This window comes from Mirounga leonina, unplaced genomic scaffold (assembly GCF_011800145.1).
Source record: "Mirounga leonina isolate KUSES-001 unplaced genomic scaffold, KU_Mleo_1.0 Mir_180, whole genome shotgun sequence".
Classification (NCBI taxonomy): domain Eukaryota; kingdom Metazoa; phylum Chordata; class Mammalia; order Carnivora; family Phocidae; genus Mirounga; species Mirounga leonina.
Genome location: NW_023270469.1, coordinates 17,343,383 through 17,361,226, shown reverse-complemented (window position 1 = coordinate 17,361,226; position 17,844 = coordinate 17,343,383). Strand labels below are relative to the sequence as shown.

The window sequence follows — 17,844 nt, the reverse complement described above, 5'->3', positions numbered from 1 at the left end:
GGCTGGGGCCTGGCACTCGAGAGCAGGAGCCCCTGTCCATGGCCGCTGCTGTGTTCCCATGTTGATGTCCCACAGCTCTCTGGAGCCAGCCTCATGGTGTAGATGGTCTCGTTAAGGCTGAGGAGGCAGCTGTAAAATGCAGGCGTTTGATGTTTTCTGTAGATTTTCTCATGTCCTCTCGGAATGGCTCACTTAGCATGCACGTTGCCCAGATTTGTCCCTTGTGTGCTACAAAGTAGAGTTAGCTCCATGGATATTGGAGTTGCCTACTGTTTCCTAATTAATACCTTTGCCCAAATCCCCACTCAGAGCTCCCATTCTGCATCAGCCCAGGGTCAGGGGGCAATGCCCAGACTCGACCGCCGGTTGGCCCAAGAGAACCGTTGGGGTCTGCATTTCCCCTCTGCCTCCCCTATTTGCCTCTGTTCTTCCTTATGTTGGGTGAGCAGTGGGGCGGGGATTCAAGAGAACACTGTGAGAAGGGGACACATTCCCCTTCCCTCCACATACATCCAGGGCTGTGCCTCTGGGAGCCCAGGCTGAGGGGCCCCTCTGCCTGAACTCTCCTTTCCTCCCCAGAGAGTCCCCGAGTACACACTGACCATCCAGGCAACAGATATGGACGGGGATGGTTCTACCACCACCGCAGTGGCCGTAGTAGAACTCCTCGATGCCAATGACAACGCTCCTGTGTTTGAACCTCCGAAGGTAAGCGCCCTTTCAATCCTCCTTCCCTCAGCAGATGATGGACTCAGGTTTTCCTTTCTAATGGAACTCTGGAACCAGCTCACGTTGCTTCCGGTCCCACCCCACCACTTACTAGCTGTGTGGCCAGAGACAAATTACCTAACCTCTTTGTGCCCCATTTCCGAATCTGTGAAATGGAGGTAATAATAGTACCTGCTGCATTGTTCTGAGTTTTAAAAGGCATAATCTCTGTACAGTTCATAACACAATCCCTGGTACATAAGCGCTCAATATGAAAATCCTCACTGAGGCGCGCCTGGCTGGCTCGGTCGGTGGAACATGTGACTCTTGGTGTCATGAGTTCAAGCCCCTCCTTAGTGTTAGAGTTTACAGAAAAAAAGGAGAGAAAGAAAATCCTTGTTGATATGAACACTTAGAATTTGCCTCACACCTGGATGTGCCCACCTTCACCCCGTGAATGCTCTGGGTCACCTCCAGCGACAGAGGACTCAGGGCCAATCAAGATGACACCCACCCCCCTTCCATCTTTAGATAACTCTGGCTACCGAACATTATTTAGGCTTGATTAAAAATTTGCTCTGAGCAGCTGAGTTCCCAGTGTTTGCCACCTGTTCCAGAATTTCCAAAAACGTTCCTGATCCGTGCGGTACAGCAATCAGGCCCCTAGTCCTTCTTGCCACCCTCTTCATACCTTTATGATCTCAGCTAGATGGCCACACGTGGCAGGGTTAGGGCACCCAGACCCGGTGAGATTCCTGGAATATTTTGGCCCTGGATCTAGGAAAAGCCAGCCCATGATCCCTGTGGTCTGTCCCAGCAGCTGTGAGGACATTCTGCATCTGTGTGTGCCCTGAAACTCTGGTGTGTGGGTTGGGTGGTCCCAGGAAGAGTGGTTGCATGGAGGATCCACAGCTGGCAAAGAGTGAAACAGTCTCAGGATGGGCGATCAGTCTCTACTCTGACGATGCTGTGCTTCCCGCACTGACAGTACGAGGCCCGTGTACCCGAGAACACGGTGGGCCATGAGGTGCAGAGGCTGACAGTGACTGACCTGGATGCCCCCAACTCACCGGCATGGCGCGCCACCTACCGCATCTTGGAAGGTGATGACGGGGACCATTTTACCATCACCACCCACCCCGAGAGCAACCAGGGCATCCTGATGACCAGAAAGGTGAGTCCGTTCGGGCTTTAGACAGGGGTCACCCCTGGGGCAGTCAAGTGTACAGCCTCCAGGACAGGGTGGTGGACCACCAGCCTTGGGACACCTGCTTTGGAACATTCACCAGGGAGTGCACCAGGCCCGTGGCTTCTGACACTTACCCATCCTTCTCGTGTTGGGGAGTGAATTTGTTCAAAGTAAATCTTACCAAGGGACTCAATTCATAGTACCGGGGAGAGTCACTGATCTGCTGGAGGCAGGGGAGTGGAGCCCCTGCTCCCAGATCCTGTTGTCCGGTGGCTGCCCCCGGTTAGTCTTCTCACACACAGGGTCTCTGTTTTATTGGAATTCTTGCTAGTTTTGCATTTAATCCATAATACAGATCTAGGTTTTTGCATAGTAAAATGTTCTAAGTTACTTTGTAGTTAGATGCTTGCCTCTCACAAAGTCTTTGAATAAAATTGATGCTTTAAGAAGATGGGCCTAATGTTTTTTTAATTTCTTTTACCTCCTGGTTTATTATGAAAAGTGGCCAGGGGCACCTAGGTGACTCAGTTGGTTAAGCAGCTGCCTTTGGCTCAGGTCCCTGGGATTAAGCCCTGCATTGGGCTCCCAGCTCAGCAGGGAGCCTGCCGGTCCCCCTGCTTGTGCTTTTGCTTTCTCTCTCTCTCTCTCTCTCTCAAATAAAATCTTAAAAAAAAAAAAAAAAAAAGAATGGCCTAGTTTGAGAAGCAGGGTTTTATATAATACTTTAACGACTATCTCCTTCTTGCAACAAAAACTTTGTAATGCCCTTTTTATATTGTGAAATGAATTTCATTTATAATAAGTTATAACTTACACAATTTCTGGAAAAATAGAATGTCCTAACTGTGAAATAAAGAAGAATTTTACAGGAAGAGTTGCTGATAATAAGATGTTTCTATATGTAAGCTTTGGGGCGCATACTAGAAAACATAATGAGGTGGTCAGTTATCTGGTCTCTTTGTGGAATCGTCCAAATGCAGTGGATACTGCATGTCACTCAGGCAGCTCATGTATACCACGAGTCATACCGATGTCTTTATACAATAGCAAATACACGACTTTTAGGAAAGGCCTGGACAAATCAAATTACAAACTCCCCTCAGAAGTTGCATTCCTGGAAAAGTCAGTATATATTAAAACAATACCAAAAACTTAGTTTATATGTAAAACAAGTAATTATAAACAGATTTTTCACACCCATGAGTACATGAATGTCCAAGGGGCTGTTGGCAAGTCACATGGCCTTGGGGACAGTTCTTTGTGTCCCTGCCCCAGCCTATAAATGCCAACATCATCCCCAATCATTATGACAACCAGAAAGGCCTCCACAAGTTTCTACAACACCCCCTAGGGGACCACCACCCCATTGGGAACCATCTCTAAGGCTTAACTGGTCTACGGCTGGCCTGAGAGGCCCTACCAGAGACTCCGAAAGGGCAGGAGGATGGGGAGCCTGGTGGCTCAGATGGTTAAGCATCCAACTCTAGATTTCAGCTCAGGTCATGATCTCAGGATTGTGAGATCGAGTCCCACATCAAGCTCGGCACTGGGCATGGAGCCTGCTTAAGATTCTCTCTCTCCCGCTCCCTCTCCACCTCCTCGAGAAAAAAAAAAAAAGTGCAAGAGGTTTTATGGAAAGGACAGCATTTCTTTTTTTAAAGATTTATTTATTTTAGAGAGAGAGGTGGGGCAGAGGGAGAGAGAGGAACTCAAGCAGACCGAGCACCAAGCACAGAGCTCAATGTGAGTCTCCACATGGGGCTTGATTTCACAACCCTGAGATCACATCTGGAGACAAAACCAAGAGTTGGGTGCTGTTTAACCAACTGCACCCCCCTCCAGGCACCCCGGGAAGGATAGCATTGTTGATGCTGAGAGCCTCCAGCCCCTCACCGTGGGCCCTTTCTTTCTGACATCACAGCACTGCATAAGTCCTCCTCACACATAAGCGGCTCAAGTCCTCCTTCCTCTTCTCTCTCAGGGCTTGGACTTCGAGGCCAAAAACCAGCACGTTCTGTATGTTGAAGTGACCAATGAGGCTCCCTTTGTAGTGAAGCTCCCAACCTCCACAGCCACTGTAGTGGTCCACGTGGATGACGTGAACGAGGCACCTGTGTTCGTCCCACCTTCTAAAGTCATCGAGGTCCAGGAGGGCATCTCTACTGGGGAGCCTGTCTGTACCTACACTGCGCAGGATCCTGACAAGGGGAGTCAGAAGATCAGGTAACCAGGAGCTGGGCTCAGATGCATCCAAAAGCACTAGTAGTATTGGATGGGCTATTTATTATGGTCAGTGTTTGTTCTAATTACCATAAAGACTGCTACATATTTTGAACATGACCCTTGCACAGGGCCTTCCCTTCCTACCCTTCTCAAGGCTAAGGACTCTGAGATCCAGGGGAGCAGGTACAGCCACTCTCTCTCATGTGTCCCTGCTGGGCTCCCATTTAGGGGTGGGATGCATTTTTCATGTGATACTGCTTAGGAGCCCCAAGTCCCATGACACCATCTGCCAGTTGGAATGAGGAGGCTTTGAATGACAACCAGAATTCTAAGTATTCTGGGTATGATTCCTCTCAACTTTTCCATCCCAGCTACCACATCCTGAGAGACCCAGCAGGGTGGCTAGCGATGGACCCAGACAGTGGGCAGGTCACTGCCACGGGGATCTTAGACCGTGAGGATGAACAGTTTGTGAAGAACAATGTCTACGAAGTCATGGTCTTGGCCACAGATGATGGTGAGAGCTTCCTTCCAACCCCTCCACTTGGGTACCTTTGGAGCCCAAGGCATAGCACATCCCCTCCCCAGATAGAGTATGGTGTCAGAGAGGGTTATCAGCAAACCAATCTACAGGGTCAAGGGAAACTTGCAGAGGAGACTTCTAAAGACTAGGATTGGCTGGCTCTGGTTTCCCTAAGACCCAAGTGTTAGGAGAAAGACTTATTTCAGCCCAAGTGTGTGGTTCACTGACCCCTAGATTGGCCTGTTGGTTTCCCCTTGTGATTGGATTAGAAGGGGCTGCCTGGAAGATGGCATGATTGACTAGTGATGTCACACCATGACAGAGCTGGGGGTTGTGATGTGATTTGACATCTCTGCTTGACACAGCAAAGCAAGGCCTGGAAGCAGGCGAGAAGTCACGGCAGGACTGTGAAGGGAGCCATCCCTAAAGCGCATCAGCCCTGAGGTGGCCAGTAGGTTTCTCTTTGGGGTAGATTGGTAGTGGTTGTTAACTGCTACGATCGGTTAGGAAAATCTGCTGAGAATGAAGGCATGATTGTCATGGATCTGCCATCACTGGTTTGATCTATGATGAGACTAGGGCAGGACAGGGAGGGGCTTGAAAAGTTACAGCTGGGCAATAAACAGGAACCTCTCTGAGGCTGACTGGGTAGGTCAGAGAGCTTAACATTCATCCATTACCCCAACCAAGGGCAGATGCTAAAAAAGGCTCCTGTGTGTAATTGTGAACAGGAAGCCCTCCCACCACTGGCACTGGGACCCTCCTGCTAACACTTATGGACATCAACGACCACGGCCCGGTCCCTGAGCCCCGTCACATCACCATCTGCAACCAAAGCCCTGTGCCCCAAGTGCTGAACATCACGGACAAGGACCTGTCCCCCCACACCTCCCCTTTCCAGGCCCAGCTCACACACGACTCGGACATCTACTGGACAGCAGAGGTCAACGAGAAAGGTGAGGGAGTGATGGTGGTAGGTGGGTGTGTGCCCCATGCCAGGACCCTGTACACATTCCCACCATTTATTGAACCCTGATGATAGGCAAGATGCTTTTTCTTTCCTTTTTTAATATTTCTACCACCCTCTGTGGTCAGTATTTTTATCCCCATTTACAGATGACAGCGAGGCTCAGAGAGGTTAAGTAGCGTGCCCAAGGGCACAGAGTGCGTGAGCAAGTTGAGACCACAGTCCTTGTCCCCCCCACACCCGCTCCTGTCCCCCTCCCTGTCCTTTCGCTTTCCCATCCTCCCGGAGCTTCTCAGTCTCCCATGGCTTTTCAGTTGTCACTGGCCTGGGAGAGGGTCTAACTGGCATCAAGTGAGTGAGGACCCGGGGTGTGTGAGAAGGATCCAGCCCCAAGAGCCAGTAAGGCCCCTGGAGAAACACGGTTCACTTTGGTTTAAAATGTCTCCGCCTTCCTCCTGGGGCTAGGAAGGTTCCCCAGGAGGGAAATAGGGAACCAGTACACACGGGTTCAGCCCCAAAGGAACCAAGTGCCCAGTGTCTATGACTCTTGCTGAGCCCAGCCCAGAAAGGACTCAGGAGATCTGCTTCACATACCCACATTGTCTCAATTTTACGATTCCTGTGATTTGGGTATGTATGTCCTGCACCTTCCCTTTGAGGAACCCACATTGGTCTCCTGTCACCCCCTTGTGGCCTAGAAGCCGTTTTTTCCCCTCCCTGGTCTTAGCATTTATGGAGCATGGACTCTGGAACCAGAATGCTTTGGCTCAACACCCAGTTCCTCCATTTATTAGCTTTGTGATGATGGACAAGTTACTGAACCTCACTGTTCCTCAGTTATCCCTACCTGTAGAATGGTGCCAGTAATTGTCCTACTTCCATCCAGATACCGTGAAGATGAAGTAGGTGATTCCACGAGAGGCCTCTTGTCTGGTACATCAGTGCTCAGTAGATGTGAGCGGCCACCTTTCGAGCATTCTTCCCAGGCAGCAATCACAGATCTGGCTCAGTCGGGTGTGAGCGTTATGGCCGAAGCCCAATGATACAAACACCCGATGATAGTATTGAGACCTGGTTCTTGGGGTTTATTTTGTTTTATTTATTCGAGAGAGAGAACAAGCCCGGGGTGGGGGGTAGGGCAGAGGGAGAGGAACAAACCGACTCAGGGCTCAATCCCAGGATCCTGGGATCATGACCTGAGCCAAAGTCAGATGAGTAACAACAGATTGAGCCACCCAGGCGCCCCTGGTTCTTGGTTTTAATTTAGTTTTTCTCTCTGACCATGTCCTTGTTGTTGGGGGAGTTCATCCAAACCCTACCCCTGTGCGACCTCGGTCTGGTTACTTAACCTCCTTAAGCTTCAATTTCTGCATTTGTAAAGTGAGGCTAATAGTGACCTCCTCCTAAAGCGGTGGTGAAGATGAGAGTAGAGCCTCACTCCCAGTCAGTTTCCACTTAGTCACCAGCACCACCATCCTCAGCGTCACCTGAGAAATCCACCCTCCGGCACGGGGACAGCATGGTGGAAGGGATATTTCAGTGAAATACCCCACCTTGGCCTCCACGATGTGGTAGACCAAATATTTGGCCTGCAGAGCTCCCTCTCTGCCTGCCATTGCCGCATGGGAACAGGGCGAAGCCTGCCTTCTGGCTTTCTTACTAAGAGGAGCCCAGTGAGTATGCAGAACCTTTGAACAAAAAGTGGCTTGAGGTCAGTGCTGAAATAAGCGGGCAAGCCTGAGCGTGGCGAGCTAGAATCGTGGGGTGGCGTTTGGTTGCCCCGATGACTGGGGGACACTGCTGGCATTTAACGGTGAGGATCTGTAATGCTTGGGAAAGTCCTGCATGATGAGAAGTCAGGCTACCCTGGCTAATAGCTCCTTCTTGAGAAACGAGTCTAAACTGAAGGCCTTTCTTCAGAGAAGCCCCTGACCCTGTATTTCTCACCCATAAACAGAGCCCTCTTCCCCATTCTAGGATCGCCACACAGTCTCCCCGGAGTGGGACCCCTTGTGCAGCCCCACTGAAGCTCGGCTTCTGCTTTGAGGTTAACCTGCCACCCACGCTGGGCCTTTGAAGGTTTTTTTTTTTTTTTTTTTTAAGATTTTATTTATTTATTTGAGAGAAAGAGAGAGCAGGAGAGGGGGGAGGGTCAGAGGGAGAAGCAGGCTCCCTGCCGAGCAGGGAGCCCGATGCGGGACTCGATCCAGGGACTCCAGGATCATGACCTGAGCCAAAGGCAGTCGCCCAACCAACTGAGCCACCCAGGCGCCCCACGCTGGGCCTTTGAAGGCCGGTTAGCACAGTGCCCGCAGCAGCCTCACAGCAGCCCCGAACCTGTGTGTCACTAATGCTGACCGTGCTGGCCGGCAGCCTCTCTGACCTGCTCCACAATGTCCCTTATATCTCCAGGCCATGTGCGTTTGCATTTATTAGTAACTGATGCTCTCGGGGCGCCTAGATGGCGCAGTGGGTTGAGCGTCAGACCCTTGATTTTGGCTCAGGCCATGATCTCGGGGTCCTGAGATCGAGCCCCGTGCTGGGCTCCATGGTCAGTGTGGAGCCTGCTTAAGACTCTCTACCTCTCCCCCTCCCCCTGCACCCTTGCACACTCTCTCAAATAAATAAATCTTTGAAAAAAATAATTAATGCTTTCGCAGAACTATCAGTATTTCAGATACTGAAATTCTATCGGATAGTTAAGGCATAAACATATTTACTATTGCAAGGGCAAAAATGCTGTAATAATGGTAGTGAACTTTCAAATAGGAAAACAGGTGGTCAGTCAATGTGAATATAAGATGGGGTTAGTAATCTCAGGAAGAATGTATTTCAGTGTGTTGTTTTTGAGGAGAACAGCCAAGCAGCTAGCGGTGCTGAGAAATTATTGGCCCTGTATGACATGATTTTTAAAAAATTTCATTATTTTGGGGTGCCTCAGTGGCTCAGTAAATTAAGCATCTGCCTTCAGCTCAGGTCATGATCTTGGGTCCTGGGATCGAGTCCCGCATTGGGCTCCCTGCTTGGCGGAGAGCCTGCTTCTCCCTCTCCCTCTGCCCCTCCCCCCACTTGTGCACGCATGCTCTCTCAAATAAATAAAATAAATAAACTTTTAAGAACTTCATTTTAAAAATACTGTGACTGCCGATTTGATTTTAAGAAAATAAGATGATGGGGCACCTGGGTGGCTCAGTCGTTAAGCGTCTGCCTTCGGCTCAGGTCATGATCCCAGGGTCCTGGGATCGAGTCCCACATCGGGCTCCCTGCTTGGCGGGTAGCCTGCTTCTCCCTCTCCCACTCCCCCTGCTTGTGTTCCTGCTCTCGCTATCTCTCTCTCTGTCAAATAAATAAACAAATCTTTAAAAAAATAATAGATGATGAATTTATTTTGCTATCCCAATAATCCTTTCCGTGTTGGTGAATTTGGCTTTGGCCAAATACCAGTGTTTTTTTTAACACTTGGCGTAAGTGTGCTTTTAGGGTATTTCTCCCTGTTGGCCAGATGTAGAGGCGGTCTCCTTAATCTCCAGCGTGATACACTACATTCCACTTGTGGCCTCCTTGTTGTGGTAAACACTGTCTGTCTCCTCCAGGAAACACAGTGGCCTTGTCCTTGAAGAAGTTCCTGAAGCAAGACACGTATGATGTGCACCTTTCTCTGGCTGACCGTGGCAACAAGGAACAGCTGACAGTGATCAAGGCCACCGTGTGTGACTGCCATGGCCACGTGGAGACCTGCCCCGAACGCTGGAAGTGGGGCTTCCTCCTCCCAATCCTGGGGGCTGTCCTGGCTCTGCTGCGTAAGTACCCCTGCTCTCTCCCCTCTGAGGATGGGGTAGTTTGAAGACCCAATTCTACCCTGAACTGCTGGGACTAAGGTGTCCCCAACATTGTCCATCTGTTCCTGATACTCTTAATTCTAGGAGTGTCATTCAGTGGGTAGATGTTTATGGAGCTTCTGGAATGTGCCAGGCTTTGGGGAGACCATGGGGAACAGACAGACTGAGCCCTGCTGTGATGTCATCTAGAGGCTAGAGCAAGTCATTCTGAACGTGCGATCTCCAGACCAACAGCATCCGCAGCGCCAGGAACTTGTTAAAAAGGCCAGTTCTCAGGCCTACTCCTGACCTACTGATTTGGAAACTTAGGGCTAAGACCCAGTAATCTGTATTTTCACAAGCCTCCAGGGGTTCTGATGCATGCTAGGGTTTGAGAGTCACTGGTTTACGGGGCAGACGTGTTTAGTTACAAACTAAATTCTTTACTCTAAAGGTGGAACCTTTCACATTGTCTTTTTCCACTCTCTGAATTGGTCCTTATACTGAAACACATTCAGTCCGATATGAATTCAACAAGGGCAAGCTTTAATCCACATACTGCACAGCCAGCACTGTTCCTGGCGCTGGGGTGCAGTGCTTTATAAAACAGACTACTTTCTGCCCTCATGGAGATTAATTTCCAGTGCAGAGAATAGACAGTAAATGACCTGGCAGAGAAATCAGTGTTGGTATGGAGAAAAAGCAAGCAGGGGGAGGAGGTCTGCCATCTCAGGTAGGATGGACAAGAAAGGCTTTGCTGAGAAGGGATATTTCAGTAAAGACCCGAAAGGGGTGAGGAAGCAAATGATGCAGATATCTCGGGAACAGCAAGTGCAAAGGTCCTGAGGCAGCACTGCACTGTGCTTGGTGTGTGGAAACAACAGATGGCTGGAGTGGAAAAAGCAAAAGGGAAAAAAGTAGGGGGTGAAATCAGAGAGGTGATGGCTGTGGCCTTGAAGCCTATTGCAAGGATCTGGATGAAATGTGAAGTCATCAGAGGGTTTAAAGCAAAGCAATGATGTGATTTGACTTGAGTTTTACAGGATTCCTACTAAACAGACTGTGCAGGGGTAAGGGTGGAGACAGGGAGACCATTAAGGAGCTATTGCCATAATTTAGGGGTGAGATGATGAGAGATGGCCCTATTTCAAGGCTGAATCAGTTCAGATTCTTATGTGATATGAGGAAAAGAACCATCCATGTTTCAAAGACCCAGACAAGTAGAAACTGGACTTTCCATTAACCAGTTTGGAAAAGACCATGGGAAGAGAATTGCCAGGCAGTCCAAATGGAGATATCAGTAGGCAGATATATAAGCTTTGGTGCAGGTGAAAAGTCCACTTCAGCTCCTGCCTTTCCCCAGACTCAACGGGCAGGAAAAGAGGAGGGAAAGAATGCTGTTTGGTCCACATAGGTATGCATCTTGAGAACCCATAGACTCCCCAAGAAGGCTAGATTTGTTCTGTTGGGCCAGAGATGGACATCAGTTCCGTCAACAGGCCAAAGAAGTGATAAAGGTAAATAGTGGCCGTATCCTCTCACACTGAAGAGCCACAGAGAGGGCCCTGGCGTTGCTTCTTTATATGGGATTAACTGGAGGTGGTCGTGGCATTAGGGAGAACAGCCAGGCATTAGCTGGCCAGTACCACAAAGTCCAAATAGCCTGCCAGCCCTTCCAACCATATCACTAAAAGCCAGTCCTCTTGAAATACCAACATAGTATTTGCACCTACATTCAAATTACTACACCACATAGACTTGCACTGTCTTGCTTTTAACTTAAAGTTTGTGGCTAATTGAGGGGTCACCTGGGGACTGAAAAAGTGTCCTGTTGAAAAGTGACATCTGCTGGGAGAGTCCCTTAAGGACCGGTATTACCAGTAAGGGAAGACTGACAATTATGGGAGTGGGGGGGATGAGATCAGTTTGCTGCTAGGAGGGGGTGATATTAGGCTGAGGCCTGAAGGGTGAGAGCCGTGCGTGTGCGCGCAGAGTGTTCCAGGTGAGGAATGCCCAGGCGACGGTCCTAAACCGGGAGACTGCTGGGTGTACTTGAGGCACTCCAAGGAGGCCACTAAGATTAGACCCACACAGGGGTATATATGTGTGGAGACAGGTAGGGGCCAATCCTGTACACTTTGATAAGGAGTTCGGGGTTTTCCTACGTGCAGGGGAGCCTGGCTACCGAGGAAAGGGGTCTAAAATTAGGTGGGGCTCTGAGAGTAGGGTATCGGCCACAGCTGTGTGATTGTGGGGGGTGAATATTTACCCTCCCTAACTCTTGCAGTCCTTCTGCTGGTGCTCCTCTTGCTGGTGAGGAAGAAGAGGAAGGTGAAGGAGCCTCTTCTACTCCCAGAAGATGACACCCGTGACAATGTCTTCTACTACGGTGAAGAGGGAGGTGGTGAGGAGGACCAGGTGAGGCATTGGGAGGTCTAGGGGGTTGGGAGATGGATGCCTCCAGGGCCACTGGCAGGGATGGTTGGGTCAACCAACTATCCACATTAGCTGCATTGACCAGACTCTGACCTAACACATCAGTCTTCATGTAGGATTGACCACCAACTCTTCTCTTCTGAGAGGGTGTCTGGTCCATAGCTGTAGTCCCTTTGACCCCAGCCAAGGTGGCCTTGAGCCTGTGCTTAATTTGGGTGGAGGGGCTGTTGGAAACAAGGGCTTCTAAGTGCTACCCGTGAACCAGAACACCCACATGGCAGGGGAGTGGGCTGAAACATAAATGGTGGGGAGCTGCCTTCTCAATCCCATGTTCTCCTTCACATCCATGAAGGACTATGACATCACCCAACTCCACCGGGGTCTGGAGGTCCGGCCTGAGGTGGTTCTCCGCAATGATGTGGCGCCAACCTTCATCCCCACACCCATGTACCGTCCACGTCCAGCCAACCCGGATGAGATTGGGAACTTCATCATTGAGGTGAGGCCTAGGGGGCCAGCTGAGGGCAGCCCTTTATTCAAGCACCAGCAGCATGAGAGAGAGAGCATGGGCTTGGAGTCTTGACCCTGGGTTCAAATCTTGCCTCCCTCACCAACCAGCTGTGTGACCTCTGGCATATTTGAGTGACTTCTGGGTTTCTGTTTTCTCCTCAATGAAATCCTAAGTTGCAGAGTGGTTAACAATAGGTTATGAATTATTTATTCATTTATTCAACAAATATAACAGTTGTTAGAAAACTGTGAAGCCAGACTACCTGGGTTTGAATTTTTAAAGGTCCCAGGTGATCCCAGTGTGGACCAGATTTGGGGACCCTCTGTTATAGGTTGCATTTTCTTTTTAATTTGAAAGAGAGCGCATGAGCAGGGGGGAGAGGCAGAGGGAGAGGGAGGAGCAGATTCGCTGCTGAGCACAGAGCCCTAAGTGGCCTGATCCCAGGACCCTGAGATCAGGACCTGAGCCAAAGTCGGGTGCTTAACCGTCGGAGCTACCCTTTTACAGGTTGCTTTAAGGATCGGATGAGCAAGCACCTGAAACGGTGGTTCCCAAACGTTGGAATCTCCTGGGAAACTTCAAAAACTACTGATATCTCTGACTCCTTACAGAGATTGTGATGTAATTGATCTGGATGTGGCCTGGGCTTCAGAATTTCTTAAAAATTTCCAAGTAGGGGTGCCTGGGTGGCTCAGTCAGTTGAGTGGCTGCGTTTGGCTCAGGTCATGATCTCGGGGTCCTGGGATCGAGCTCCATATTGGGCTCCCTGCTCTGCGGGAAGCCTGCTTCTCCCTCTGCCCCTCCCCCACGTGTGCGTGGGGGGGGGGTGTGCGCACGCGCGCGCGTGCTCTCGCTCTCAAATAAATAAATAAAAACTTAAAAAAAAAAAATCCCAAGTAATTTAAGTCTTAAGAACCACTTGCTTGGCATGTAGCCTTTACTGGGTAATGATAGTTATTATTGATAATAGCTGAGTATCTCCAGTGTTTTTAACTGTGGTCACATGTTTGATTTATCTGAGGGACTTTGAAAAACAGCAAAGCCTGGAATGCAGGGATTCATTTGTTTTTTAGGCTCTGATTTTTTTTAAAGCTCCCCAAGCTTAAAATTAAATATACAGCCAGGGTTGTGAGAACCACTGAACTAGTTACATGGGAGATAGATGATAGGCGCCTATCACAGCCTGGTACCTCATTAGCAGTAAACGGAGGTTTTTCTTTTTTTTTTTTTCCTTAAGTAAGCTTTACACCCAACATGGGCCTTGAACACAGACCCTGAGATCATGAGTCTCATGCTCTACCAACTGAGCCAGCCAGGTGTTCCATTAGTGGAGGTCCTAAATACGAGGAAGGCAGGCTAGGAGGGAGGGAGAAAAGATAGATTGATGCATCTTAGAGAGTGTGAGGAAGCAGCAATGGGCAGAGGGCTTGGTGGGCAGTCAAAATACCTTACCCTGGCTTGAACCTTTCTGCTTACCTTTCTTGCCTTCTGGAAGTAGCCTGGTGGTTGGACTCTGTTCTTTAGCATGAGCATATTTGCTGTGCAAAAACAAAAGCATCTGGGGAAAGTTGCTCAGAGCAGATGATTTGAGAAAATGCCTTGGAGTTAAATACCTGGAACTTTTCCCTCCAGTTCGATGAAGACCATTTCTAGAATGTCTCTGGACAGACATTTAGATTGCAAATATGATCTCATTCAATCCCCACATCAACTGTGGGGAGGGAATCCTCTTGTTAGCCTCATTTTACAAATGAGGAAATAATGTTCAACTATGTGCCAGGTACTATTCTAATAAGCACTTGACATATTTACATGTATTAATTTATTCCTCTAAAACGATATGAAGTCTCCCATTTTAGAGACAAGACAAAAACAGCACGTAGAGGTTAAGGGGTTTGTCCAAGGTCACAAAACTAGGGTGTGATGTCAGAGTTCTGACCACTGGCCTGTCGCACCAAGCAGTTGCTGTATGCTAGGCTCGGTGCTCAGTATTTATGTGCATTATTTCACTTCGCCTTTCAAAACCTTAATGGAGGAGCGCCTGGGAGGCTTAGTTGTTGGGCGCCTGCCTTCGGCTCGGGTCATGATCCCAGGGTCCTGGGATCGAGTCCCACATCGGGCTCCCTGCTCTGCGGGAAGCCTGCTTCTCCCTCTCCCACTCCCCCTGCTTGTGTTTCCTCTCTCGCTGTGTCTCTCTCCGTCGAATAAAAGAAAAAAAAAACCTTAATGGAGGGGTGCTTGGGTGGCTCAGTCCATTGGGCGTCTGCCTTCGGCTCGGGTCGTGGTCTCGGGGTTCTGGGATCGAGCGCCGCATCAGGCTCTCCACTTAGCGGGGCATCTGCTTCTCCTTCTCACTCTCCCTCTGTGCTCTCTCTCTCAAATAAATAAATAAAATCTTTAAAAATACAAACACCCCTTAAATGGAGGGAAGAGATGTCCTCACAGACAAGGAGACGCAGGCTCAGCAGGGGGATCTCAACGTGCCCGAGCTCTCACAGCTGCTGGGGTCTGCACGCTGCTCCTAACCACCCGCTCTTGTCGCCCCAGAACCTGAAGGCAGCTAACACAGACCCCACGGCCCCGCCCTACGACTCCCTGTTGGTGTTTGACTATGAGGGCCACGGCTCTGATGCTGCCTCCCTGAGCTCCCTCACCTCCTCAGCCTCTGACCAGGACCAAGACTATGACTATCTGAACGAGTGGGGCATCCGCTTCAAGAAGCTGGCCGACATGTATGGCAACGGCCAGGACGACTAGGCCACCTGCCAGCAGTCCCAGGGACTAAAGGTTGGGCCGCAGGGGCATCTCCAAGGAGCCTGATTCCTCCCCTCAGCGAAGGACTTGGGAGCTTGTCAAGAAGTGGTCTTAGCAACTTGGAGGAGACAGGTCCTCAAGTCTGACCTTAAGGGTTGGTTTCTAAGCCTTCCAGAATGGAGGGACATGGGCAGTTTGATTTCACCTCTGGAAACCTCTCAGACTAGGCCAGGGTTGCCTCCGAGGCCAAATTTCTGGGAGTCTATAACCTGCCATAAATGCCCAGACCGACTCTGACCACCCCCCAATACCCCGCGCCTCCCGGTGATGATGTTCTCTCTGGAATGGACCCTGCTCCTTAGATGAGGCCTCTTACTGCACCCTGGACCTTTTTTTTTTTTTTTTTTTAAATACTGTCTTCAGAAAGTTAGAGGCGGGTCCTCAGCGTTGCTCCAGAAGCCCAAGCCTGAGCTGCTCAGCTCATGTGCCCTCGTGCACTTCTCTCTCCTCTCCAGACATCAAGGCCTCCTATTGGAATGAATTCCTGCGTTTTTATACTGAGCGCGACTATGTTGTCATTTATTTTTTATTTTCCCTACTGAGTACTGTAGATAAAGGGTGATGACAATCGTGTAAATGTACTACAACTTTTTTATTAAAGGAATTTTTCCCAGAGGTGCCTGGGGAGTGAATTTCTTTTTATTACAGTTTTATTGCCCTGTGAGTCACATACCACACCATACACCCACTTCAGTGTCCAATTCAGTGGCTTTTAGAATTGTCAGAGTTGTGTACGGGGAGTGAGCACTTTTAACTCTGCTGGCCTCACCCAGCTTCCTCCCGAAGGGAGAGGAAGCTCAGGATGTGTATACATGTCCAGGTGGGCCTGATGAAGGTAAATCTATCCTCTCTAAATTTTTTTTTTTTTTAAGTAATCTACACCCAACGTGATGCTCGAACTCACAACCCTGAGATCAAGAGTCACATGCTCTTCTGACTGAGCCAGCCAGGCGCCCCTCTCTCTACAAATTCTGAGCTGCTCTCCTGTGTGGGAGAACCATTAATCCCCTTACCCCTGGGCTGAGCCCCACCAGAGCTACAGGCAACATCTTTTCTGGAACAGTGGCTGTTCTCGGGTAATGCAGTATGGGAAGAGTTCCTCTTCCGTGTGGTGGGCTCTGTATCAAAAGGCAGGGAGGGGTCCGATTCTGCTACTTCCTAGCAAGTCACATTTAACCTCGACTTGCCTTATTACATTTTTCATGTATCAAATGGGGAGTTTTATGGAGATTAAATGACTTCATATCTGGCACACTGTGAGTGCTATTTGTGTTCACTGGTAACAGCTACCATTTATTTAATACTTTTTAGGGCCAAATAACTTTAATTATTTCCTTTAAACAAATCCTCACAATTGCCCTCTGAGGGGATTTTCCTCCTTTAAAGAATGGCTTCATTGTATTTTTTTTTAAATGACACCTGATCATCATCAGAATCAAGCCAGACAGAAAATTAGAGAACTTACCAGGATGTACGTGAAATTTGAACATTCCTAACAATACGGGGATGCAGGAATGGGGATGAAGAGACAGCGGGGAAAGAACAATTCCACATGGGCCTTTGTTAAAGCGAAGTTTAACTTATGTTCAATGAACCAAGAGAAAAGAATGTGAAGTGAAGCCAAAAGGGATTGCTGAACTTGAAATAAAAGTTTTCGTCCCCCAACAGTGACTAATTCTTTAAAGCAATGGCACTCAAAATGCAGTTCCTGGACGGGCAGCAGTAGCATGAGCGGCTGAATCAGACGCTGCAGGTGGGCCCCCGAAATGTGACTTAACAGGACTTCCAGGCAATTCTGATGCACAGTCAAGTTTGGGACCCAGGCTCTGAAGGAGGAGACGGAGGGTGTCCTGAAGCCTCAGGCCCTAGATGGGAAATCAGAGGGGAACTCAGTTGGGTGAGAAACCTTCCCACTGCTCCGTGGTTCACAGCACCTTAGCCTGCAGGTCAAGGCCACCTCCTGCCTCTCTGTCCAGCTGCAGCCTCTGGCTCTGCTGGCCTCCATCTCCCTCCACCACGGCCCTGCTGCTCGTGCCGATAAGGTGAGAGGATTAGGTGTCTCGGCCAGCAAACATCTGCTGCCCCTTATCTTAAACTCCTCTCTGAAATGCCCGAATAAAGCCTGAAACCCTATCTACAGTTGAGACTAATAATAAAACCAAACAGCCACTGTGCAGGCTGGCCTTCCTCCCCTGGGATTTTTGGAGGGTGTTGAGGAAGAGTGGCCTTTTCTACCCAAGCCTGAGCTCTGTGGATGGATCTAGATTCCCCTGGCAATGGAACTAGTCACCACCCTCTGAGTGATTTGGGAAAAAAACAAACCTGGGCTCTGTGATGGGTATGGATGTTACATCCCTCTCTCACTCTGGCCCTGCTTCTCCTCTGCAAAATGGGATTTTAGCACTCTGGTCTTTAGGGCTGACATAAAAAGTCAAAATATGGTAAGTTACCAATGCTAATCACTCAAGAGTAGCACCCATAATTAATCAATCTCGCTGGCCATACCAGTGGGGACGGCCTGGATGTTTGACATTACATACCTGGAATGTTGATCCTTCATATTTTGTGGTGCAACAATTTGGTATGCATCCTTCCAACCTCTCCCTCCCACGTTTCACATGCATTTTGCATTACAGCTTTCATAACGGGGCCTAG

General features: G+C 49.3%; 1 protein-coding gene across 1 annotated transcript in view; it reads left to right on the top strand.

The window, feature by feature from the left end:
* Nucleotides 1-16,354, top strand: part of CDH3 (cadherin 3) — a 117,720-nt gene extending 101,366 nt beyond the window's left edge. The window contains exons 12-20 of the mRNA XM_035024904.1: nucleotides 580-708; nucleotides 1,697-1,882; nucleotides 3,879-4,120; nucleotides 4,492-4,637; nucleotides 5,375-5,599; nucleotides 9,204-9,410; nucleotides 11,716-11,846; nucleotides 12,217-12,363; nucleotides 14,923-16,354. Coding sequence (XP_034880795.1) covers nucleotides 580-708; nucleotides 1,697-1,882; nucleotides 3,879-4,120; nucleotides 4,492-4,637; nucleotides 5,375-5,599; nucleotides 9,204-9,410; nucleotides 11,716-11,846; nucleotides 12,217-12,363; nucleotides 14,923-15,132 — 1,623 coding nt within the window. The 3' untranslated portion in view covers nucleotides 15,133-16,354. The remainder of the gene's footprint in view (nucleotides 1-579; nucleotides 709-1,696; nucleotides 1,883-3,878; nucleotides 4,121-4,491; nucleotides 4,638-5,374; nucleotides 5,600-9,203; nucleotides 9,411-11,715; nucleotides 11,847-12,216; nucleotides 12,364-14,922) is intronic.
* Nucleotides 16,355-17,844: the final 1,490 nt, after the last annotated feature.